The 27,835-nt window shown below is 35.8% G+C and overlaps 1 protein-coding gene and 1 pseudogene across 3 annotated transcripts in view; one reads left to right on the plus strand and one right to left on the minus strand.

Moving 5' to 3' along the window:
* The window catches only part of IWS1 (interacts with SUPT6H, CTD assembly factor 1), a 45,133-nt gene extending 41,920 nt beyond the window's left edge, over nt 1-3,213 (plus strand). For 2 of the 3 annotated variants that reach the window (XM_012544657.3, XM_031959867.1), the window contains 2 exons: nt 364-475; nt 2,831-3,213. In XM_012544657.3, coding sequence (XP_012400111.2) covers nt 364-475; nt 2,831-2,962 — 244 coding nt within the window. In that variant the 3' untranslated portion in view covers nt 2,963-3,213. The other variant, XM_031959866.1, reaches the window with a different exon arrangement.
* Nucleotides 3,214-9,293: 6,080 nt separating this feature from the next.
* On the minus strand, nt 9,294-26,934 carry LOC111719727 (annotated as a pseudogene).
* Between the last annotated feature and the right edge of the window lie 901 nt (nt 26,935-27,835).

Genomic DNA, 27,835 nt, shown 5'->3' on the forward strand with positions numbered 1-27,835 from the left:
ATTTCTAGATCTATATCAATAAGTTTTAAATAATATCCATTAAATGTGTATAAATAAATGGATACATTACTATTGCTTTACAGCCCTGATATTTTTCTTTTTTTTTAATTAGAAACTCAGTTTGTCTTTCTTCAATATAGTACCTAAGTAGCAAAGTGTTTTAGATTTATTCCTTTGCTTCTTTTCCTTGGAATGTTCATTCTTTTGGTTAAGAAGAAAACTTTTAAAGGCCTAATTTTATTGGAAAGATTGTTTTGGATTTTATCACTTTGTATTGTAACAAAATAAATAAAACTGACTCTTAAAGTTTACTTTTCTAAGACAGCCTTTTAAAAAGAAACACTTCCCTTTTTGCTATTCCAGAGCTCTTAGACCTGGAGACCCTGGCTTTTGTGCTCGTGCCAGGGTACCAATGCCCTCCAACAAGGATTATGTTGTCAGACCTAAGTGGAATGTGGAAGTAGAATCATCAAGGGTAAGTGACAATGGAAAGGGAAAAAAGATCTCTTTTATTGCCTCATCTCCCCTCCCTGTCATCTGTATGTGTGTTGAGAGAGGCTTAGTGTTTTCTTCTCCAGCCAAATCAAGTATCCAGAAGCAATACAATGATTGTCAAGAACATGAACATGACCCTTTATGAAGATGTATATAGTTCCATTTTCAACTGCAGTCTTTTAAGAGAGAAATCTTTTATTGTAGACTTTACTTTATATAAACTTAGTATCCTAGGATATCTGAGAAATTATTACTGTACCTGAATAACTGCTTTCACATGATCTTCACTATTTTCATTAAATCTGTTAGGGGAAATACATGGTTGAAATTGTGTGATCTGAGTCTTTAAGATAAAAGTAAAATGTTAAGACAAAATTAGCCAAATGGTCCTTTATTTCTTTAGTTAATTTTAGTTTTATACATTAATTGAAATACTGTTTCTAGCCTGGTATTCTTAGAAAAGGTCTAAGCCGCTTGGAAAAACACAAGAGGCGATTTGCAGAGCAGAAACGACTCAGCAAAATGCATCGAGCTGTCAAGTTCAGCATTGAAGGCAACAGGATGCCCTTGTAATCAGAGAGGTATCTCTGAGGAAGTGTGAATCTCTGCATGTGCTTTAGCTAATAGTATTTATGGAGTGAAGATCACATTCACATCTTAACCAGGAATGCCAAGCTTTGTCATTTGTGATTATGACCTTAACATATATTTTATGAAATTCAAATATCTTTGAAATTGTCATCTTAGACTAGAGATTTCAAGTGCCTTTCAGAATGATTTTGTTCAAATCATGCTTTTTGAGTCTCTTGAGTGGTAACAAGAGAGGTGGTAACTCATTCAAAATCATAAACTCAGAAACTACTTTTTAAAAAACTTCTGTTATGTCTTACTGAGATGTACACCCAGTCCTTTTCTATAAACATAAAAGGATACCTAATAGGACCCAAAACTCTTCTTTCCTCCCCCTCTTTACTTCATCTCCCTTTCTCAGCATCTTTTCATTTCTCCTTCCCTACAGCCTTTTTCCTAACTCCCTTATCCCTGTTTCTTTCTGTCTCCTTCATCCCCCTTTTTCCCCTCTCTTAAAATCCAAAATCTTGTACTTCTGAATTTTTGCTCTCCTACTGTTATTAGCTCTCTCAGTTGCTGCCATCTAGTGTCAAATTTGAGAACTATAATATGCCTGAAGAAGAAGAAATCCATTTTATTCACTCATCCTACATGAAATGTATCTTCTTTGTTGGTCAAGATTCATTTAGTGTTTCAGTTTCATTAGATTAAGATGAATTGCTATATAGTCTGTGCCTTTAAAAAATTTACTGTATAGGAGGGATCATAGAACTTTAGAGCTGGACCTCAGAGAATCTTAGTCTACGGGTTAACTTTTTTTGTGTCATGGACTTCCTTTGTTACTCTGGTGAAAACTATGACCCTTTCATAGATAACATTCTATAAACATATAAAATTATGAAGGAAGATCAGTTCTGTTGATTTGAAGTAGTCATAAAAAAATTTTAAAAAGCCAATTTACAAACCTCAGGATAAGAACCCCTAACTAGTCTAAGTCCCTAAATTTATAGATGAGTTCAGAGAGGTTATGAGACTTGCTAAAAGTCATGTGCAGGTTAGTGCTGTAGGCCAAAAGATATTTAAGCAGACACACAATATCTCTTTGGATAAAGGACAATTAGAGATTGATAATAAAAGTTAAAATTTTATAATTTATAGTGGTAAATCTGGATTTGTCCATTATATCAGACTATTTAAGGAGTCTTAAGTCCCTTCAATTAAGAAGTTTCTTTTTTCCTTTTTCTTTGAAAATATTCTTGCATCTAAAGCAAGTTAGAATAATTATTACTCATTTCTTACTTTTTCAGATTCTGTCAGCTTGTTGCTATTTTCTACCCCCTTAGGTATAATATGCCCCCATTATCTTGTAAGATCCTTTCATGCTCAATTTTCTGTGGGATTATAAGTTTGAAGTGGTTTTAGTATGTAGCTTAATTTTATTCAAATAGAATAGGACAGGATTCTTCTTTTTTTCCCCCCTTCTTTTTACATGATTTTTTACCTTAGAAAATTTTCCCTGTACTAAGTAACAATAAATAGGCATCAGTACTAAACATTCTTTTAACTCTAATGCAATAGCATATGTACGTGAATTGTTATTACCACTTGCTGTGCATATTTGTTGTGCTAGTCCTTAGCCCACCAAAGTATCTTGTTGATATTATAGATCTAATTAATTTGATTGTTGTATTTCCATTGCCAGAAGACAGAACTGGGTGTGTTTCATTTCTGCTCTCTTTTCTTAACTTTTTTTTTAATCTGTTAGTTTCAGGGAACTTCTAAGAAAGGAATCAGTCGATTGGATAAACAGATGCGGAAATTCACAGATATACGGAAAAAGAGCAGGTCTGCTCATGCAGTGAAAATCAGCATTGAAGGCAATAAAATGCCGTTGTGACCTTGCTGATCTTCCCTCATCTCTACTGTGAGAAATGCACCATTGGACTTTTGGGAAAGGATGACATTTTAAATTTTTTTTAGTGTATCTGTAAATTGTTGGTTCAACTTCTGTATTGTGTCCTTGGACTGAGACTCTAAGGGCATTTCTCCCAATTGTATTTAAACCGTTCTGTTGTGTACTTTGTACAGATGAATACTCGTTGTACTGCTTCAGACTTTAGACAATAAATGCCCATCTGGTTTTGGGAAGCTGTCTCTTTATTGTTTCAGAAGAAATGTGTATATAATAGAAAACCATATTGCATGTTTTATCAATTAGAGAAGTGGTTTGGGGGTAAGAACTTAGTTATTTTGGAAGATTTTTAAAATTCTTGTATTTCTTCCATATTCTTTAGGTTGCTAGGTCACCTCCCCTATTTGATTTTATGTAAGATTAGGGATATTTTTTGCTGTAACCTAGCGTTCTAAGTCCCAGAAAGATGAACCTGTTTAGCAGCAATTCATTCTCCAATTTATGGCAATAGGACTATAATAATTAACTAGAAAGGCAATAACCTTTGTTATCCCAGAGCACATCCAAGAGACCTGCATAGGAACTATCTTCTCCCTGTTCCCCAAACACCAACTATATAAGAACAGAAGAGCTATATTTTTCTCATAGGAAAGTCTCCTGAGCTGTAACACATGCAAGGCATTATTCTTTATTCTAGATACTCTGACAAATTTATCTATCCGGTTTCACAGGATATAGCAAATGACACAGTAAAGTGGGGAGGGAATACTGCTGAGACAGGAGTGCTAAGAAACTAAGGAAGACTTCTTTAATATTTCACTGGATCATAACAGTACAATTTGAAATCCATTCTAGCTTCTCATTTTGTGAACAATTCTTGTCTTTGTCCTCCCATAAATTCCCTACAAAGGATCTACACAGTGTGCCTGATGTTTTCCTTTAGGGTTGTTGTTGTGTTGTATTTTCAAACAATGTATGGATACTGCTATAGCCCTAAGGTTAACTCACAACAAGACAAAAAAAAAAAAAAAAAAACCAAATTTTTGCCCATTTTAGCACTGGGACAAAAAGACACTAAAAACCCAATGACTTTTGAATTTCATCAGTGCAGTATATAACACAAGACAAGAATTGATGCCCCTTAAAATAACCTCAAATCAGTAAGGAAAAAAATTCCATTTCAAGAAAGAAGGAATATACTTCCATCAAAAATGGTTATAAGAATCTCCCTAGAAAATTGATAAACAATGAAATATTCCTTATTGGTATCAGATATATTCAGGATACCTCCCAGAAAATAATAAAGATTAACTTTAACCATGTTCAACTATCACTAATCTTTGAATAAGAGATCTAGGAAATATGGGCCAGGTTTGTATTTCTTAGCATTTCTGTTCCTGAGGGATTGAGGAAAGTTTTAAAGGAGACAACCTTCCATGTTTGTAGGAGAAGGGCACCCACTATGTCATGGTTTACATTAGTCATTGCTTCCTTCCTGCTCTGTCATCTCTTCCAAAATGGCAAAAAGTGTCATCCTTATCATGTTGCCATTTCTTAATCCTCTGATTATCCTGAGAATGCATCAGGCTCTCCTGAACACCTTTGTTGTGCATAGCCAGGTAACAGTAGGGCTTGCCCCAAACTAGTACTGTGAGGACAGTGGCGAGTAGCAAGTGTTAAGGCTTACTAGGCATTTTGCTAAATAGCGATACTCTGAGAGAGGACAACTAGCATTAAAGGGCACCAGGAAAGTCCTCTTGCAGTAAGTGGAATCTTGGTTGGACTTGTATAACTCCAGGAGGCAGAGGTGAAATGAAAAGGGAAGAATTTCTAGGTATGAAAGACAGCCAGTGAAAATACATACGGTCAGGGAGTGCTATGCACAAGGAACAGCGAGGAAACCAGTCATTGGGTCACAAAATACATGGAAAAGTAATAAGGGTCCAGGTGATGAGCTTTAAAAACCAAAAAGAACATTATATTTGATCTCCAAGATAACAGTGGAATTTATTGGATAGAAGCAGCAAGATTAGATGTACTTTGGGAAGATCAATTTTGACAACTGATTGAATACGAGTCAAGGAGGCTGATCAAAAGGGTGGGTGATGAGAGAGCTAAGTTAGACTAGAGATTTTTTTGTTTGTTTGTTTTGCTCTCTACCTCATTTTTTTAATGAGGTTTAGGAAGTCCTGAGGGATAATTGGCACAAACCCTTCGTGATGGGATGATAGGCAAAAATTGTTACTATAGAAATGTGGGTTCAAAAAAACTGACTCTCGAGATTGAAATCTCTTAGACCAACCTTGTCCTTTCTTGAGATACAAACATACACCATAGTTTGTAACACAGGTATCCATCGCAAGACTTGGCTGACACTAAGATTCTTAAAGTAGTCAATGCTGAAAAGAGATAGGGATATTTCACTCATTCAAAAATTATTCCTTTGGTTTGTTTCACTTTCAACATAATAGGTTTTGTAAAAAGTCACCATGGGATCCCTTTTAATACCAAGCTCGTAGTGTAGGGCATTTAAAATAGGATCTGATGTATAAAATCCTAATTTGCACAGCATTTTTAAGGAGTATTACTATTCTAGAAACTACAGCTTTAGTGACTCATGTTGATAGGTCAGAACAAGAGAATTGGGTTTTCAAGTTCCCAGGAGCTAGCTGAGTGAATTTATATGATGGAGGGTCAGGCAAGAAGAAGGATTTGTATTTGTTTGCTTATTGTAATGGGTCTGAAGAAACAGAACGTATGTTTACCATACAGTGAATTGTGGATGGTGTTGTAGATGGTTGTTGAATATGTGTGTGTCAGGACTGGCTTTATTTGTGAGTGTAAATAGAAGGGGTATGGTTTAGATTGGGTGAAATTTTAGCTCCTAATTCCACCCCAAAAAAGTTCATAGTCATTCTGGAGTCATTTTATTTTTAACCTGAGCCAGTAAGACAAGCAGATAAAACTATAGATGTTTTTAGAAGCTTCCCTAGGAGATAGAGAAGCACCTACATATAGTAAATGTCTGGTTCCCAAGAGATGAATGGAGACAGAGCAAAGGAATGTTCTTGTTATTTCGAGGGAGTTACGCTGTTTAAAAAAAACAATTCTGCTCCTCTTAAAACTTGTCTAAACAAGAAGACATTGAAGCTCTTTTCATTCTGTCGTAGATTAGTCCTCGAGACTCATACTCAAAAGTTTTTCTTAATCACTAACATCTCTGATTTTAAAGTTCTTTCTTAGATTACTAGTATTTATATCCATGTTTTGGCTCAGCCCCCCACATAGCCCTTATTCTAGTGGGGTTAGAATATAGATTGCTCAAAAGGACATAAAGACAGACCAAGTCAGGGAAAAAATTCTAAGCGACTTCAACAGAGAAATTCTGAAATTCTATAGTTACATTTTTTTTTTCCTCCCAAGGGTGATCTGGAAAGTATCCTATTTAATTTTGTTGTAATCTCAAAATATGGTGGTAGGGAAATAATATTGCTACAAAAATCACCTGAAGCTTTTTTTTTTTTTTTTGGTAGCATGAGGGGAGCAGGGAGAGTGTTCTGTAAAAACTTGAAACAGCCACAAATTTGCTTTTCCATTATTTACATTTGAACAGATGAATTTCATCATAAAGTATCCAAAACAACTTGTCAATTACTACAATCCCCCTTCACCTTTGTTACATTTTAAAAATAGTTAGACTGTATACTTTTTTCTTGTTTTGCTTTCTTGCTTCATATTATTTCATAAAAATCTTTTTGAAATTGCACTATATAGTGTTGTTACTTTAGTATACCTCAATTTACCGAGCTAGCGCTTATTTATTGGACATTGTGATTTATAGGTTTTTGCAATTACAAATAAGGTGACTAAATATATTTGAACAAATACCTGTTTTTAAATTTTTTGATAACGTTCTCTGAGGCATAGTCTTTTTTAAAAAAATTTTAATAGCTTTTTATTTACAAGTTATATGCATGAGTAATTTTACAGCATTGACAATTGCCAATGTTAATTGGCAAATTTTGTTCCAATTTTTCCCCTCCTTCCCCCCACCCCCTCCCCTGGATGGCAGGATGACCAATACATGTTAAATATATTAGAGGACAAGTTAAATACAAAATAAGTATACATGTCCAAACCATTATTTTGCTGTACAAAAAGAATCGGACTCCGAAATATTGTACAATTAGCCTGTGAAGGAAATAAAAAAAATGCAGGCGGACAAAAATAGAGGGATTGGGAATTTAATGTAATGGTTCTTAGTCATCTCCCAGAGTTCTTTCGCTGGGTGTAGCTGGTTCAGTTCTTTGAATGAAAGAGTATAATTAATTACCTTTGTAGCTTTTATTGTGTACTACCAAACTTGTCTCCAAAAAGTCCATTAATGTTTAGTTCAATGAACTTTTTATAAATAGAATATATGTTGGTTTTTCCCTGGCCTTTTCTAATTCCTGGCAACTTAAAAAAAGAAAAAACAGTATACAACTACATAAAGCAACAAGCATTTTTTAAGCACCTACTATCTGCCAAGCACCATATTAGTTTCTGAGGGTACAAATACAATAAATGAAACAATCCCTAGTAAAAAGAAGCTTTGTTCTAAGGGGGTGGCAGTAAGGATCAATATAAGTATATACAGAATCAATATAAAAAGTTTGTTTTCACTGCTCAGCCCCCATGCCTAAAATGCTTTTTTCTTCCCTCATCTCTGCCTCTCAGGTCTAACCAAAATTGTGCTAAAATTCCAATTCATATGAGAAGCTTTTTCTGATCCTCCTTAATAAGTTAGTGCCTTCCCTCTTGATTATCTCTATTTTATCCTATATGTATGATTTTTGTACATAGTTGTTTGAATGTTGTCTCCCATTAGATTGTAAGCTCTTTGAGAGCAGGAACTGGTTTTTTTTTTTTTTTTTTTCATATCTCATTTAGCCTAGTTTCTGACAAATAGAGTAAGAATCCAAAGAATGTCTGGTATTGAGCTTTCCAGGAATAGTTAGGATTTAAAGGATGTAAGTGAATATAGAAGAACTTGCCTGTCTGTGATTTGAACTTTGACTCTCATATGTTGCTCTTGACCTATATTTCTGTCCCCACATAGACAGTCACTTCTCCTATTTCTTTTTTATATAAATGACTATGTATAACTTCTTTTTTCAGGTTTGGACTGTTCATCACGTCTCAGAGACATAGTTGGGAGAACTCATTTGGATGTAAGTAGCGGCCCTAACCCTCCAAAGAAGAGTTGATTAACTCTGACATTTTTCTCATTTTAATTTATTTTATTATGAATTTAACAAACAACAACAAAATTTCTGAATACGAAATAGCACAGGAAAAGAAGATTCTTTGTCAAACTTCAAATTTCAAATTATGGATAACACACACACAGAAAATACATCCACATTAGTATATGTATATATTTGGGGCAAGGGAGGCAACTGGGGTTAAGTGTGCCCAGGGTAACACAGCCAGAGTATCTGAGGTCAAATTTGGACCAAGTCCTTCTGACACCAGAACCAGTGTTTTATCTATTACTTCACCTACCTGACCCTGTATGTGTACATTTTGGGTGTATATATTACACATGTATATGTGCATACATATATGTATGTTTTCTATTGTGCATCAGTATATAGTGGTATGCATATTTTTATATGCACTGTGCCCATGAGTATTTATACACCTATATTTTGTGTGCATGTATGTATGCATATGCATGTGTATGTATGAATATATGTGTATATATACATACATACACATCACACTGATATTTTAGTAAAGATTTATTATTTACTCAGATTTAAGATATAGAAACCATGAAAATCCTGTAGATATTTAAGTGTAATTCAGTTCAATTCGACATAATTCCTGGCAGATCCACTGCTCCCAAAGGGAATTTAGAGGCACTTACTCAGTTGCTTACTTACTTAGCTTGCTTCCTTTAAGCAGAATAGAGAAGACAGTTTATGAAGGTGTGACCTAATTCCCTCCAGATTTTTTTTTATGTCAGTTGATTATGGATTGGGAATTAAGTTGTTTGCAGATAATAGTATATAGTAGCACTTTTAAAAATTATTAAAGCTTTTTTATTTTCAAAACACATGCATAAAAATAGTTTTCAACATTCATTGTTGCAAATTTTTTTGTTCCAATTTTTTTTCCCTTTCTACCCCCCCCATCCCCTCCCCTAGATGGCAAGTAATCCAATATATGTTAAATATGTACAATTCTTCTATACATATTTCCACTGTAATGTCACTTTTAAATAAAACTATTATCAAATTATAATAAATATATTTGTGGATTTGTTTGTTTTTTAATTTCTTTTATTTTGGGGGGGGTATTTTTATTTAACAAAAAACAACACTGGGGAGCACAAAGTTTCACTTGGTATTAGGTGTTCTCAGCTTTCCATACTGTCCTCAGATTTGAAATCCCATCTTCCCATTGTGAATTGATCATGGTCAGATCATTTCAGTTTGTAGCTGGAGTTACATTACTGGCATCGATTGCAACTTCAGCGGTCTCTTTGATCCATGAGACATAATTGGAAACTCGAGTGTACACGCCATACTTGCCTTCTTCAGCCCAGCCTTCTCCCCAGCTGACAACCCCCAGCGAGTACCATGGGTGTCCCGGTAGAACACAGCCAGGGACCCACCACTATCTCACTTACAAGAGTCCTTCACCTCCACGTTGTAACCAGCACAGAACATATTATCGGTGATTATCTTGTTTGTTGATTTTCAGCAAGTTTCCACATTAATCATTTGCAAATCCACATGCGAAAGGAAGGGAGGGAGGACCTAGGTAGTATGTGGATCCCCACCCACTCACCATCCCTACCTTTCCTTCTTTAGTTAGAAGTGTCCCCAGATTGTGGTTGGGAAGACAAATAGGAAGAATGTATTTATTGAAAACCACATCTTGGCTCAAGTAGAGAAGGGCTATCTCATTGTCATAGTTCTCCAAGACGTAGTAAGGGTATGTATGAATTTCCTTCACATCAATCTTCTCTTCACTTGGCTCTCTTCGCATACTCACCTATAGTGGTATAAACATTAGATATTGATATTGCTGTAGTCTGTATTATTCTCTCTTCGTTTTATTAGGAATTTTCCTTTTCTATAAGTTCACTGGGGCTTTCCTTAGCAAAATTATTTGCATATAGTATATTACTGATAGTTGACAACTTTTGACTTACCTTGAATAAAAGCTAAAAGGTGGGATTCAGCTCAGAGACCTGAGCTTCAGGGTACCTTTGACAAAGAGACCGACTCACCTAGAATCACATAATGTGGCTTCATGATCTCCAGGCAGGGGGCAGCAGTGACCACCCAGCGATTCCTGATTAATCTTCCACCACAGAAGTCATGATTTTGTTCATTCCAAATCAGGACCTTAAGGAGGGAAATGAAGAAGCCTGAAATCATTTTCTCACTAACTCATCTTTATAGGGTACCCTGTTTCTGTTATAGGGTACCATTTCTGTTATTGCTGGGTCTCCTTGTTTCTTCATTTTTTAATAACAATAATTCACTGTGTAGCATGTCCTGTGAGCAGCATCAAGGCTGAACAAAAACAGAAAAATCCATGCACAGAAGCACAGCACCCAGTAATCCCAGATTTCCTAATGTACAATAACTTTAATCAAACAGTAAACCAGCCAATATGCCTCCTGTCTTAATCTCCATTGGTTCTCTGTCCCATCTGAGCTACTGGCAAATTTTTAGGTAAATCCCCTGGAACTGGTGAGAAAACATACCTCTTACCTCTTGGCAAAGAGCTAGTACACAACAGTTGCACAATGAGGCTTACATTTCATACATGACCAATGTGTTGATTTTTTTTTTTTTGGCCTGATAATACTTGTTACAAAAGAGAGTTCTGTTAGAGACAGGGGCCATCACTAAAAAGTAAGTATTGTTTTAAACCATATTTTTAAAAATATTTCAACAGAAACTTTTTTGTAAAGAGAGGAAATTCTCCTGCGTGATGGGAAGAATATAGGCAAATCATTCTCTTGCTCAAGTACTGACTTCTCACAACTAAGACCCAGGAAATGGACAAATTATAGAAGAAGCAGATTAAAATCCCATAGACTTTTAGAACAGAGTTTTGTCAATTTCCTCTATTTTTCCAAACTTCTCCACTGGAGGAAGATGGAAGATGGAAAGAGAGACCAAACCTACAAAGAGAAACATTACCTGCCATGGGCATTTTCCCCAGTGATAGGAAAATCCTCCAATGATTTTGGTTCTGTCCTCTACAAAGGGAGGGACATGAATCGGGGCCTGTTGCAGTTTAGAATTTGCCTGCATTTCAAACCCGGTTTTCTATCATTTCTCAGTAGGTACCTTCTGTTCTTGCCAGGCTAATCTACTCATGAATCCTACACTGTATTCCCTGTTTTACCCATCCCTATTTGACCTCCTGTCTCATCATGGTCAAATCCTTCTCTTCCAGGATCCAGCTCCATTTACTGCTGCCTTCAAGAAGCTTTATCTGAGCCACACTAAATGCATGCTCTCTGTGTCTGTCTATCTCTGTCTCTGTCTCTCTCTGTTTCTCTGTCTCTGTCTGTCTCTCTGCTCCCCCCTTTCTGTGTCTCTCTCTGTCTCCGTCTCTCTGCTCCCCCCTCTCTCTATGTCTCTGTTTCTCTGTCTCTCTCTCTTTCTGTGTGTCTCTGTGTCTCTGTCTCTCTCTTGCTCTCACTTCCTGTGCCATTCAACTGCTCCCCCACTTTTTTGAACTTTTATATCACCTTATATTAGGACAAAGGATGGATCATAGATTTAGAATTATAAGGGAGCTTAGAAGCCATTTAGTCCTAGACCATTCATTTACAGATAAAAATTCTAAGGTTCAGAGAAGTTAAATCATTTGCCCCTGGTCACATAGACATATATATATATGTAAGTGTCAAAGGTGGAATTTGAACCCAAGGTTTCCTGGCTCCAAATCCAGCACTCCAAACACATGCCAAGAATAACTCATTTGACAAGCAATAATAAACATCTGTTGAGTTTCTACTATACATTTTATCTCCTCTAGTTCTACATGTATGATCCCATGAGATAAGACAGTATATACATATGTTTATATATTTCTTCATGTTATAGATTTTACAATATGTTGTATATAACATGTATAATATATATTTATATATATGAAACACTAAATGAGAGACATAAATGATGTAAGGTATTCCAAAAGTCTTAGTGCAGTTTTAAGTTATTAAAAATTATTAAAGGGACAGCTAATTGGTGTAGTGGATAGAGCACCAGCCCTGAAGTCAGGAGGACCTGAGTTCAAGTCTGATCTCAGACACTTAACACTGCCTAGCTGTGTGACCCTGGGCAAGTCACTTAACCCCACTTGCCGGGAGTGGGTGGGTGGGTGGGATTATTAAAGCTTACAGCTGGACTAAAACTTTTGGAACATCTTGTATAATAAAATTAAGAATTTTACATTGTGGAATTCAGTATTTGACAATCATCATTATTATAATCATTATTATAATAACTTTTCTTATGGGAGTCATCAACCCAACTAGATTCTAAGCTCCATAAGATTATGGTATCTTCTCTTGTCATACATAGGACTAGGCACATAGCAGATATACAACAAATATTCCATGAATGAAAGGAATGAATCATATCTATTATCTTCCATTCTGTAATTGATTACATTTCCCCAACTTTAACATTATGGAAAGCCTTTTTCTCCTTGTTCTCACCTGTCTTGTTGCTCCAAAAAATTCCTTTTCCAGTTACATTCCAACACACATTCTCATGTGTCATGTTGCCCTGGAAAATTTCTTCATGAAGATCCCTTGTATTGGGCACTTTGATGAGCCCACAAGGAAATAAAGCTAAAAGAAGAGATGGTTTTTGTGTCAAGATCCAATCTCTGGCACGAGTATATCAACATTCCAAATTATTGAGGAATCCACATTCCAAATCATTGGGAAATGACTTTTAGTGGCTATTTGGGGATTCTTCATAACTGCTAAATAGCATGTAATCAAAAACCCACATGCACATAGTCCTGTGGTTTGGGCAATCTGGTTCTAAATTTCTAGAACACAATATAACAATGAAAGGAGTAAATTTTTTTCTTTCCTTTTTAGGACAACTGATTTAATTTAATTAGGCAGCTAGAGGGGACAGTGAATAGAGGACTAGATCTGAAATCAGAAAAACATCAGATCAATTCTACCTCTAGACATTTACTGTATGACCATGGAAAAATCACTTAAACTCAGTCTACTTCAGTTTCCTTACTGTACTATAGGGATAACAATAGTATTACCTCAAAGAGTTGTTGTAAGAATAAAACAAATAACATTTTCAAAGTCTTTGTGATCCTTAAAACTATAAACACTAGCTTCCATTATTATCATCCTCAGCCTCATTATTGTTATTAATTATTATTATTATCAGTATAGGAAATCTGAGGGGTAAAGCACTCAAAGCCAAATGTTGGGATTTGTTGGGATACCTGGGGCCTAATCCAGACTGTGTCACTAGCTAGCTGATGGAGTTTAGATTTTTAAGATAAGATTTTAAGCTGGAAGATATCTTACAGAGCATCTAGTCCAAACCCCTCATTAAAAAGGAGAAAACTAAGGTCTAGAGGCATTAAATAATTCCCCTAAGGCCATACAAGTAGTAAATAACAGAGCAGGGATTGGAACTAAGGTTTTCTGATATTCTAATCTAATGCATGCTTTGTGTGTGTATCTTTAACATCTCTCCTCAGTTTCTCCATAAATTGAATTAGATTGATATTTCACATAACTAAGTGCATGGATGATGCATCTTCTAATTATTATTCATGTTTATATATTGCTTTAAGGTTTATAAATGCACTTTCCTCATAAGAACCCTGTGACGTAGAATATTTTTCCCTCATTTTGCCGATAAAGTGAACCTCAGAGAGGCTGTAATTTGCCCCGTGTTATAGAATTGAAATTTGAACTCATACCTGATTCTGAGTTTCCTTCCCAATATCCTACACTGCCTCAACATTTATTGAGTGCCCTCTGTGTTTTCAGTATTGTGTTTTCAGCCCTGTGTTACGACAAAATAGGAGGGAAGGGAAGTGTTTTAAGTATCATATACATAAAGATGTTTTTCCATCATATAAATAAATTGCTTTTCTATGTAACTTCCTGATATCACTACCAGAAGAGAAACATCTCCTCTTCACAAATAAAGACTAAAACTTTATGAATTGCATCTGGGGGGTTTTGTCTGTTTTGGATTTTGTTGTAGTTCATCCTTTATTTTTGAAGAGGACTAATGAACATTGTGGGGTGATCTCTCGACTAGTGCATGGATTGGATTTAAGTAAGGTAGAGTTGCACAAAGAAAGTCATTAGCCTCCCTCTCTCTTCAAGAGTCAGATTGAAGTCCAGTGACAGGGCAAAAGCCAGGACCGCTGTGGATGACCTTGGTGTCTTTGGTGTCTGTGGTGTCTGACCAAGCTCTAAGAGCTTCATGGTGCCTGTTTCAGCTGCTTTTGTGGATGTTGAAACAAATTGTTCCTACTCACCCATTTCTTTAGGGGAAGGTTTTTCCTAGATAACCCCCTAATTCACCAATGGGTTTGAGGCTTGTCAGCTGTTCCCAACATGGTTTAGTTCATCTGCTGACTTCATTTTACTCCCTAGAGCCACCAGTGAGAGCTGGCTGAATGAGGTGGACACCCAAGGTGGATGAGTAGCCCTGAAAAAGGCCTGATAGTTCTTGCCACCTCTTTTAAACTGGAGCCCAGTGACCCTCTCACTTGGACAGTTGTTTCCTTAGATTCATTTTCATTACTTTTTCCTGTGACTAGAGTTTCTTCCACCATCCCATTTCCCAACAACCCAATTTTTCCGAAACACAAACACAATATGTAGATCACACTAATTGGGCTGGGGAGGGAATGCTAGGTGGATATTCTGGGCAAGTCTCCCATGCTATGAAGCTCCCAGCCCTTTGTGGAACTCATTCAGCTTCCTCCTCACACTTCTTCCCATCCTCTACTATGATATAGCCCTCAGCACAGGAGCATTTTGCGTGGCCAGACTCCTGTCCCTGGCAGTATTGCCAGCAGCTGCCACTTTGGTACCAGCATTGGCGATGCTTTGGAAAGGAAAACACATGTTGTCCTTTGTGAATGTCCCAGCATGAGTAGGACCTCTTAGTTAGCCTTTGGCATGGCCTAGGACAGTGACCCAAGTTCATAACCCTCCCCACCTGAAGTTGATTATTTGATATAAAACCTCACCCTATGTCAACAATTTGGTGTAATTGGGAAGGTTTGTAGTGTGAAGACCCCAGTTCATTCCTACCACTTACTACCTAGATGACCTTAGGTACATTATTTAACCTTTCTCAGCCTCAGTTCCCTCATCTTTAAAATGATGGGATTGTGCTAGGTGACCCCTAATATCTTTTCCAACTCAACATCTATAATTCCTAGCTCCTGAGTTTCTGAAGTGGCAATGATCTTGCCTGGAGTGGAGAAAGAGAAGAAGAGGTGGAAGGAACATTTTCTCAATAGCCAAGACACCTAAATTCTAGTCCTAATTTTGCTTCTAGCTCACTGTGTCATCTGGAAGCAAATCACTTAATTTCCCTCTCCATATTTGTAAAATAAATATAATAACATCAATTCTAATCAATTTGTCCATTTGGAATGTCTTCAGATGGACAGAAATAGTTTATAGAGTGCAATATTTTTAAAACCTTGACCAGGTCATACAAATCTGTTTCACAAAGGTACTCTGAGAATCAAAAACATTATGGAAAAAGGTGAGATTCGAACCCAGTTTCTCGATTCTAAGTCCAGCAATATGAAGGCACTTAGATGGAAATTATTTTAAAAACATAAAAGCATCGAGGGAGCACAATGAATAGAGCACAAAACCTAGAGTCAGGAAGACCTGAATTCAAATCCAGCCTCAGATACTTACTAGTTTTGTGACACTAGGCAAGTTGATTAACCTCTGCATTCTCTCATCTGTGCAATGGAAATAATAATAGCACCTAACTCCCAGGGTTGTTGTAAGAATCAAATGGAATATTTTAATGCATTTTGTAAACTTACAGCATTTTATAAATTCTAATTATTATTATAAAGTATACAATTTCAAAGATCATTATTTTTAAGAATAAGAATAACTCAAGCATGAGAGGATCTTGCCACTTGGAAATGCTGGATTTTCCCGCTTTGATCTACTGTGGTAGCTTCCCTCAAGGTTCATTTCATATGCTATCTTTTACAGCAAGCCTTCCAGATTCCCTTAGTTAACAGTTTCTCCCTTCAAAAATGTCCATATATTATACTAAGGTTTCACCTTATACCCATCTAACTGGCAAATATAAGAAAATGTAAAAATTGGTAAATTATGGAGAGGTTTAGAGAAAACAGGAACACTAAAGCACAGATGGTAAATCTGTGGATTGGATCAACTTTTGAAACAATGTGGAATTATGGTAAGAAAGTCACTAAACCCAGGGATACCATGAATTGATATATTCCCTAAGCAAGTCAAATTCAGAGGGAGAGTCCCATATATACAAAAATATTGATTGCCACACTTTTCATAATAGTAAAGAACTAAAAGAAAAGTGAGTTCCCATCAATGGGGGAGTGGCTGAATAAATCATATTATATGAAGATACCTAATACTGTTACTTTGTAAACAATGACAAACATAAAGATCTATGAAATCATGCAGAGCAAAGTACCCAAAACTAATAGAAAAATTGTTTGATTTCCACAATATAAAGAAAAATAGCACTATCAGTGTAGTAACCAATCACATCTTGAGGGGACTCACAGTAAAAGAAATCTGTGACTCTAGACATAGTAGACTTTGGGTGCAGAACAAAGCACACATGTTAGACATGGCCAATGTGTAGATTTATTTTACTTGATTATACTTATTTGTTTGAAGAAAGAGGTCTATTGAAGAGTAAAAGTTGGGAGGGAATCAATGACAGTGATAGGTTTTTTAAAAGAGTTTAATGAAACTTTTTTTAAACTAGCACCTATATACTTATCTATTTGCATATGGTTTCCTTCCATTCCCTCCTTATCCCCAAAGTAAGCTTCCTGAGGATAGGGCCTACTTTTATTTTCCAGCACAGTATTTTAATTTTATATTATCATATCAAATATATATTATCATATGAAATCATATCATATCATATCAAAATTTATCATAAATTTTAATTGGATTAGATTAAATTGGCCACAACATGTGTTTGCTAACCCCTCTCCCACCACATGCTCCAGTCCTCGTTGCTTTAATTTTTCCATCTCAGAGCAACAAATCTCAAAGAATGGACAATGATGTCAATCAATCAAGAAACATCAAGTATTTATAATGTGCCAGACTTTGTACCAAGCACTGGGTATATATAGAAAGGTGAAAACAGTCTCTGCCCTCAAAAATTCACACTCTAATAGGGGAAGGAGATCTTTGTATCAAGAAGAAATTTAGGCTTATCCTATGTATGCAGGATAAATCTTGCTTTGACTTCAACATCTCTTTTACTCTTTATCATCAGCAACAACGACATAGATATTACTTTGAGCCTCCAAGGAGGAAAACACCATTGGAACTGTAACATTTAAACTATGGAGTTCATAAGTTGTGACCCTTGATCTCAAGAAACTCAATCTAATGACAGGACAAGGCATTCTAATGGGAATAGCTGATGCATCTTTGTTATTAATAATTATTAACATTTTATATAGCTACATATCTATAAATAGATACAGATATGTAGACACATTTTTTAATCTAACAGTAAATAGCCATAAGTTGATGTTCCCATTAGCAATACCACATAAATAAAATTAGGTAATAAAATAAATATAAATAAAATTAGAATAATTAAAATTAGATAATATTTGTAAAGTCCTTAGTACAGTTCTTGGCACATAGTTGATGCTGAATAAATGCTTATTCCCTCCCACTTGAAACAAACGCATTAGGCCCTTCAGATCAGGAATCAATCTGTCTTCTTTAACACAGTTAGTCATTCAATAAACATTTATTAAGCTCCTACTATGTGCCAGGCACCATATTAAGCACTTGGAATTTTAAAAAAGGCAAAAGACAGTCCCTGATCTCAAAAAGCTGGCAGGCTAATGGGGGAGACAGTATGCAAATAACTATACCCAAATGAGTTATATATGGATTTAACTGGAAATAATCAGCAGAGAAAAGGCACTAGAATTAATAGATTTTGAGAAAACCTTCCTGTGAAAAGTGGAATTTTAGCAGGAACCCAAAGACCCAAGGAAGCCAAGAGGCAGAGATGATGAAGGAGAACTTTGTAGGTTTTATTCTACAGTTCTATCTGTAGCTTCACCACAGTTCTATCTCTCTTGATTATTTTTGGATCTGTTATGCAGGAATTTGGTGGGTAGGAGGCATGAACCTGATTATCAATTGATCACAAGCTAATTGAGAAAGGCCTTCTCTGAAGAAAAGGAGACTTTGGCTTAGAGCCCAAGGGTGAAGAATGAAATTCCTATACTCACCAATTTCACAGTGTTTCCCCACAAAACGGGGTGGGCAAATGCAAACCATTTGATAATGCTTCACTTGACATACACCCCCATTTCTACAGGTATTTGATTTGTAGGGACTTTTATCTGAGAGAAAAAGAAAAAGAAAACTGATGATGTACAGATTCCCTGGAGTCAGAGACCATAGCTAGAGACTGACCCCTAACACCAGTCAAGATTCAAGTAAACATAAGACTCAGTAAATAGAATTCTTTCCTATTGTTTATTTTATCTTTCTTGAAATTCTTCTGAAATTGTGCTTGGATGCAAGGGCTCAAGTCATTATTCTGAATGCTTATGACCCAGGACAATTAAAGTGATGGATAAGCTTGGCTCCTTTCAAAACTCAACACAAATGCTTTTCACTACAATAAGGCTATTTTGATACTACTCTATATCCCCATCAGTTTCGAATTCTTCTCTAAGAAGTAATTTGTATGTATTTTGTATTTAATTTCCTATATATGTCTAGTTTTCCTGCTCTACCCCTCTCAAGGAATACAAATTCCCTCAGGGCAGAAACTGTTTCATTTTTGTCTCTGTATCTCCAAGGCCCAATACTGTGTCTGTCGATTAATAAACAAGCATTTGTTAAGCATCTGCTATGTGGCAACCACAAAGTAAACACTGAGACTACAAAAACAAGATGATCCCTACCCTCAAGAAGCATATAATCTCATACAGAAACATCCTACAGGGGTCTCAATATCTAAATATTTAAGTATATTCAGAATAAATATAACATAATACAAGCTAGTTTAGGTACTAGTAACTTGGGGGATTAGAAAAGTCTTCATATAGAAAGTATATTTGAGTTCTCCATGGGAGAGATAGAAAGGAATGGATTTTGGCATTTTGTATAGAGAGGTAGTGCACTTTGTGAGGAACAGTAATAATTCCAACTTGGCTGGATTGTAGAGTGCACAAAGTGGAGTAAATAGTATTTAATGATGCTAGAAGAGTAGCTGAAACTCAGTTTTAACCTTTTTTTAAAAAAACCAAAGAAAGGAGTTTATTGTTATCCTAGAGACAATAAGGAGTTACTAGAATTTCTTGAGTGGGGTAATAACACAGTCAGACCTGTACTTAAAGCTTGCATAGGCAGCTTGATGGAAGATGAACATGAATGAGGAGAAATGTGAGGCAGAGACAAATTAGTGGGACTGTCACATTACATGACCAACAATATATGCCAGACCAATGTCTGGCATACTAGACATTTTCTCTGGTCCTCATGAGCTTTTAAACCTCTATAAAATAGGAATTTGACTCAGATGATAAATCAATCTCCAGGGTCTAAGACTCCAAGAATCCAAATAATTCAATGAACTAACAGTAGATAAAGCTAATTGCTAATTCTAATGTGCTCACTAGATACTTTTTGCACCATTGCCTACTACTTCTTACAAAAGGACTGCAAAAACTGACCTATGGACATGCAACAGAATTCAATTTTACATTTCCTACTTTTCCTCACAATCCTAGGGAAAACCAGAAGGCAGAAGCATGGTTAAGTCAAAACATCAGTGTAACAACCCTCTGTAGTTCATCTAGAAAACTAAGGGACAAAGGGAACTGGGGCAAGACAGGTATGTGTGACTCTATGGCACTATACTGAGCTTGCTACAAAAGAGTTCCACTTTCAACCAATTCTTCTCCTCTCACCCCGTGAAGTTACTTGAAACAGAGATAAAGACTGGTGAATTCAATTATCCAGTAAAGAGGAGGTTAAGATGTCTTTAAAATCCAGTTCCCAGGAAAATCACACTCAGAGGAAGGAGTCAGAAAGTGTGATAGAGGATTGTAAGAAAAGAAAAAAGACTGAAAATACCAAGATCTCAGGATAAAATGCAATTAAAGACATACAGCATAAGCCAAAAAACGAACAGAAAAGATATTAATAACAGAAGGAAATATGGTCTCCTGATCAGGTAAAATAATTCAAACATCAGAGGCAGCTTAGGTGGTGCAGTGGATACAGTGCCATCCCTGAAGTCCTGAGTTCAAATATGGCCTCAAACACTTAATACTGCCTAGCTGTGTGACCCTGGGCAAGTCAGTTAACCCCAATTGCCTCATAAAAAAAAAAAAAAAAAAAAAAAAAAAGAATTCAGATATCTACGAATAAATATCGCAAGACAAAGGGAAATGAATCAACACTTAATGGGGCAAAACATCCTGTAAATTCATTCCTGAATTGTTTAAAATAGAAATAAGAATGTGATAGTAGAATTTACAGCCTACACAGGAGAAATAATTGGCAGAATAGAAAACTTTGAACCCACAGTGGCAAGTCTCCCTGAAGAAACAAAAGAAAAAGTGACTTGAGTGGGAATGAAAATACACAGAAGAATCTGAAAGTAGAACCAAAGAACATTAACATTAAAAGAAAACATTATTTCCATGCAAGCAAAAAATACTTAACTCAAAGATAAGATTCATAGAGAAAACTTAATGATTACAGGTCTTCTAGAAAAACATGACAAGTCAAAAAACCTAAACACTATAACACAAGATATAATACAAGAAAACTGTTCAGAACTTTTGAACACTGAAAGCAATTTATACAGGATTTTTCCTCCAGAAAAAATCCCATGCTTCTATCTCTAATACACAACATTAAATTTAATAGTTTCTCTAACCAAAAACAAGTCCTTCAAGTGACCACAAGAAAGACCTCCAAATATAAATGAAAGGAAATTTGAATTACACAAGACTACCATATTCTACATTCACCAGAAAATGTAGGAAGGGATGGGAAAATGTGTTGTAAGGATCAAAGAAACTCAAAATACAGTTCAAGATCTCTAAAACTAAAATCCAAAACTCTAACTATAGGGCAATATGTTCTCTATCACCTGCAGGAATTTATATTTCTAAGAGTGAAACACCACAGAACGAGAAGGCCAAGGAGCAAGGTATACAAGACAGTAATATGTAAACTGTGTAGAGGAAGGTGCTATAAAAATTTTAATTCCGTGAAGAATAGAGAGACTAAAGAGGACTAAGTAAAAATAAAGACCATGAGCTAAAGAATAGAAATCTAGTTAAGACAGAAAGGCAAATCATGAAGAAAGTGAAAGAAAATTTTTATAAAGGCACAGGAAATGAACATTTAAAACTAGTATATGAAACAAGTTTTAAAAGAAAGGGAAAGCAAGAGTTTATTTGACTTCTAAACTGAAAGGGAAAAAAAGAGAGGGAGAATTAAATAACTAGTTAAAAACTAGAAAGAAAAAAAGAACTAATAAAAAGCAAAATTCTAAAACTAGGGAAAAGTATAACAAACCAGGGGAGATTGGGTTGAGAATAAGAACAAGAAAGCTAATGAGAAATGAATTGCCTTAAAATATGAAATAACTAATTGTATTTACAGAGGAAGAGGGGGAAATAATCCTCATTTGAAGACTAAATAGGAAGTCACTATGATAATCCAAGCAAGATTGACACAGTCCTGAACTAAAATGCTGTCTGAGTACTAATGAGAAGAGAACATCAGAAAGATAAGGTAAAGGTAGAAACAACAAGATTTTACAACTGATTGGATATGTGGGTGGAGGGAGGATGAGAAATTGAGGATAATGCCAAAGTTTTGAAGTAGGAGATTGGAATGCTAGCAGGACAGAAATAGACAAGAACTGGATGGATTTGGGGAGAAAGATAATGAGTGATGCTTTGGATACTTTGAATTGGAAACATTTATGGGTCATCTAATTTGAAACATCCAATGAAACATCCAATTCAAAATGAAACATCTAATTGATCATGCTGGAGCAGAACTCTGCTCAGAAAAGAGACCTAGACATACAGTCCTGAAAGTCATGTGCATAAAAATAATTAAAAACCAAGGAGTTAATGAAGACACCAATAGTGAGAGTGGAGAGAAAGAAAAGGGGGAGCTTCAGGCCAAAGGTTAGATACTTGCATGATATACTTACAGTTAGGGAACTTAATGTGGATGATGATCCAACAAAGGAGAAGGGGAAAGAATGGTTAGATAGATGGGAGGGGAACCAGGTCATAAAAACCCAGAAAAAAAGAGGCTATACAGGAAGGAGCAGTCAACAATGCTACTTATTATAGAGAAGTAAAGGATGAGATTTGCTAATGATGAGAGCCTTAGTAGCTTTAGAGAGAGCTTAATAAATGCTTAATGAATTAAAGAAAACTAGACCTGAAGTCAGAAGACCTGAGGTCAAACCTCAGCTGTGATAATTATTAGCTAAATATTTTGAATCCAGTCATTAAGCTCCGTTTCCTCATTTACAAAAATTATCATTTCTGCCTTACAAAACCTCACAAATTTGTGATGGGAAGCATATGAAATCATGGATGAAAAGGTATTAATTAAAAATAATAGTACCTTTGGCATTTTTCAGAGTGTATAACATTGAACTGATATGATCATGATCTGCTCTTAAGACATCCCTGCAATTGTGAGAGGGAAAAAAAATTCAATTCTTGTTGCTGACTTGTTGTACTTTCATTTGCATTTCCCCCAATCACTAATGGTAGCCAAGAGTCTGATTAATGGAGATCTCTTTCCTTGAACACGATCTTGTCCTAGATTATTCCTAAAAATAATGGATATGTCCTAAGTCATAAGAGCATAGAGTTGGTTAAAGCTGGAAAGGACTTCAGTGATCAATTAGTCCAAACCATACAGATGGGGAAAGTGAGGTCCAGAGAGATTAAAGAACTTTCCAAAGGAAGGAGAAATAGAAAATAATAGAGGAAGAATTTGATTAAAGTTCACTGCTTTCTTCACCATCTTCCTGCTAAGTCTTTCGGTTCTCTCCTTTGCTTGACTTATAAGGTCCTAATGGGGGTTTGCATTCATATGCTGTCTTTCCAAGATTCAATATGCATGATTCCTTTTTAATTTTAATTTTAGCAAAACTGGACACCAAAACAAAGCTCTGTTTTATCAAGATTATTAGTTAGAGACCAAACCACTTACAGGCACCTTGTATTTTCCTAGTAGAGCCTGGATAGAATCCATTACTTTGCCTGGCAATGAACTGAGTCCCCACATAACTGTTGGTTCCCCACCAGCATACACATTTTGTTTAAAATGTTATTAATGTTCTTGGTTTTGACATCATAATCATCTAGGAGATAACAAAATCCCTCCTCCTACACCATTAGAACTTAATCTTCTCTTTAACAGAGAAAAATAGTTTGGCAAAAAACAACCAAAGCATTCACCACATTTCATAATATATACAACATCCTGCACATATTATACCTAGAAACCTTCCATCTCTCTGCCAAGCGGAGGGTAATGTGTTATTGGCCAATATTGGTTTTTATAGTTACTTAAGAGTTTGGCTTCCTTTTAATGCTTTTTTTTTTTAATTTACACTGCAGTCATTGTGTAAATTACTCTTGATTCTGCTTATTTCTTCTCAGCATTAGTTCATACATCATTTCCCATAAGCCTGTTGAGTCTTTCATATCCCCAGGACTCTCTTTCTCTTGGGCTGTCATGATGCAGGGCCCCATAAAGTCACTGGGGTAGGAGTGCAATGGGTGCTAGCTTCCATGAGGTTACTGTGGCCTCCTACACCAAAGCTACCGCCCTGGCATTTTAGAATCAGAAAAGCCCTTCAAGACTATTTAATTTAATCCCTCATCTCAGAGGCTTCCCAGCAACAGCTTTGAAAAAAAAGAACATAATTTTTAAAATTATATTAATAATCCTATTTCAGTTTTCATTGAATAAGTGAAGTAATTAAAAAAGTAGATGGACATTTTTAACTTTTCAAAAAAGTTCTAACCTGTTTGCTATTTTATCTGATCCCTACATCCACCCTATGAGGTAAATAAGACAGTTATTGTTTGCTTTACTGAGGTAATATGCTTTGGAAAGCACTCTGGGCTGGGTTGACCACAACTAATTTCTGTGAACCTCAGTTTCCTCCTTTAGAAAATAAAGAAAACAATCTATGAATATGTGATTAGAAGATCTCCAATATTCCTTCCCACTTGAATATCCTAATTCACTTTACATGTAGAGAAACTGAGGACAAAATCACCAAAGTGACTAGCCTGAAATCACAATATGTTTAGCTGAGCCAAAATTAGAATTTAGGTCCCCTGATCCCTGATCGAGTCTCTGTCCACTATCCAGCAGGATGAAAGATAACCTTACTTCCTCCCCTTCTTACCTTGGTAGTAGAACCAGAATTCCAGCTGCAGAAACAAACACACAATAAAGAGTCATCAAAAAGAGTTGTTAGCTCTATTTTCCTTTTCAGGAACAGCCTATCTATCCTCATGTCTTTGCCTCCAACTCACTAGAACAAGTTAGAAGGATACTCTCACTTTAAAAAAAAGGATCCTGTCTCCAGAGACAGATGGGATTGCTGAACCTCACCTCATTTGTTAACTTCTCTGCTCCAAGGTCCCTCTGGTGACTAATGAGGAAAAGGATGGAAGATATGGAAGAAAAAGTACCTATTCTTTGTTTTTTGCATTTTGTTTTTAACAAAGCTTTTTATTTTCAAAATATATGTATAGGTAATTTTCATCATTCACCCTTGCAAAACTTTGTGTTACAAAATTTATTCCCTCTTTCCCTCACCTCCTCCCCCAGACGGCAAGTAATCCAATATATGTTAAACATGTGCAGTTCTTCTATACATATTTCCACAGATATGCTGCATAAAACAAATTAGATTAAAAAGGAAAAAAATAAGAAAGAAAACAAAATGCAAGCAAACAACAACAAAAAGAATAAAAATTCTATGTTGTGAACCACACTCAGTTCCCAAGTTCTCTTTCTGGATGCAAATGGCTCTCTTCATCACAAGACCATTCGGAACTGGCCTGAATCATGTCATTGTTGAAAAAAAAGTATCTATTCTTGATCAATTCAGTGTGCCTGAACTTTTAAATCTTTGTGCCACTGGAGCAGGGCTGGGGTGCAGCTAACATAACACAGCAGAGAATCACACACTTAAAAATCACATAAAGGATGAAAGCTATTTTAAAGGTTATCTAATCCAATTCCATTATTTCAGAAATGTGTAAATTGAGGCCCTCTAAAGTAAAGACTTGTCCCAGCCATACAATTAGTAGACAAGCTAGCACTGGAACCCAAGCCTCTAAAAAAGAAATCTATACATGGCTTTGGAATGCACATGTATGGCTGAATTTTGCTTCAGTCTTATAGCTACTTCAGCTATTATTAAAACAAATTTCTACTCCTTGAACACATATCTACTGATGATGGAAATGTTTGCTCTAGGTGTGACAGGAAATAGGGCAAGAATGGGAGGAAAAGGGAACAGAGCAACCTCGTAATTACATGAGAGCCATGGATGATCTTCAAAATAAATAAACAAACAAATGAAAGAATAAATAAATAGAAAACTTGGTATTGAGTTGGCCTATGAAAACTAGAGCATATGGATTGAGTCATAGAGAAAAGACAGGAGGACACAGCATTATAGAAAGAAAGAAGAAGGGGGACCTACTGTTTTCTCTTGGGACTCAAAAACCTCCTGGGCTTCTTCAAAGGAGCAGCTCTCCTCCACACACTTCCTTTCAATGTTCCCTTGTTTCAGTTCCTCCAGAAATTGGTTCTCTCTCTTTCATAGTCTCAAGATCCTGGTGGCTTCAATTTTTCTTAATTCATCAATTTTAGGTATCTTTAAGTGAAGGGCCAATAATAGAAAGAATCAATGCTCTTTTAGTCATTGTCCAATCCTGTATGGAAAGGCTTAGCAGAAGTAGATTCATCAGCACCTAGAGAACAATTCTGATTGTTATAAAACTACATCCCGGGTTAGGTAATGAAATTCAGGAAGACAGGGAAGTTTGAATGTAGTGGGAACAGCAGACTCTGGTCATTAAAGGATTATGCTTTCAAATTCATAGAATTCCATTGGTCAGATAAAAAGGATCCTTTTTCTTATCTTTCTCTCAATGAAGGATCTGCTTTGTGTTCTCACCAACATTGAGAACTACTGGCCATCCCATAGACAGTTTTGGCAACCATAAACTCCTTGGCATTTTGATTACAAAATCATTTAATATCAAATGTCTGGTTCTTCTCTATTTCTCTTATTCAGTGGTTTGATGGAACTCACATATCTTAATCTGCCATTAGTCAATGGCACAACTTTTTTTTTTCCAAGTGGTTTCTTAAGTCTGCTATCTTGGAAAGAATATCCCCTTCCTCCCACCCCAAGCCTTCTTATAAGAGCATAGGTAGTTATAGAAGTGGATTGTATAGTACCCTCCTTAGCTATATCCTACTTATGCATTGAAAACCCCTCAACTCTACCACTAGTTTCATCAAGTGATGTATTTATTCCATGAGCACCAAGGAATTTCCAAAAATCAAACTTCTTTAGCTATACCTTCATGGTCGAGGATTTGGAGAGGAACCTGAAAGTGCTAATTGCCATGAACCTGTGTGTTCCTTACTAGAACTGCCTTCTGCTCTTTAAGTTTGTTCAGAGGAGATGTGAATGGTAAGGAAGTTCCAGTACTATACCCCCACTCCCCCACACTATATATAGTACCATGTAAGCATTCTGCATAACTAGAATTAGTCTCACTCAAAGCAGAAATATTGGTTGAATTTAGACACATCAGTCCTATGATATCCTTCTCTTCAATGGCACCTACAGATACTTCAAAATAACTCAAATCAAAGTGGTCCCTGATAAGTTTCAGAGAGATTTAGAGGTAGCAAAGGTGTTTTAGCTTTTGTCAAATGAGTTTTATTAATTATTACTTGGGAGTCACTGTTTGGTTCATTAGGATATTATAACTTTTATATTTTCAAGGAAATACTATATATCTTATTTTCCCCTTTTTCTTCCTGTGCTATTGAGACATGTAATAGCTATTAAGGCCCCATTCTGAAAAACCTCCCCTTTCTCTGTCTATCCAAATCCTTCCTAAAATAAATCCTACTTCAACCAACTAATATTTATTAAATATTTATTATGTTATCAGGCACTGGGGATTTAAATATGAAGAATGAAATAATCTCAAATTAATTGCAAGTATAATGAGTTATATTCTGATGAGGAAGACATCAAATATTTATGAAAATATTGATCCACCCTAGCCTACAAAGGCAATAATAATAACAATAATAATGATAAACTTCACTTATATCAAGCATCCTAGAAGTCTTAGTGGCATTTTAAAATTAAACATCCTGTATAGCCCTTTAAAGTCTACAACGTATTTTCTTCATATTGACTCTGTAAAATAAGTAATATAAATATCATTATCCCCATCTGAGCCTTTCCA

This window comes from Sarcophilus harrisii, chromosome 3 (genome assembly GCF_902635505.1).
Source record: "Sarcophilus harrisii chromosome 3, mSarHar1.11, whole genome shotgun sequence".
NCBI lineage: Eukaryota > Metazoa > Chordata > Mammalia > Dasyuromorphia > Dasyuridae > Sarcophilus > Sarcophilus harrisii.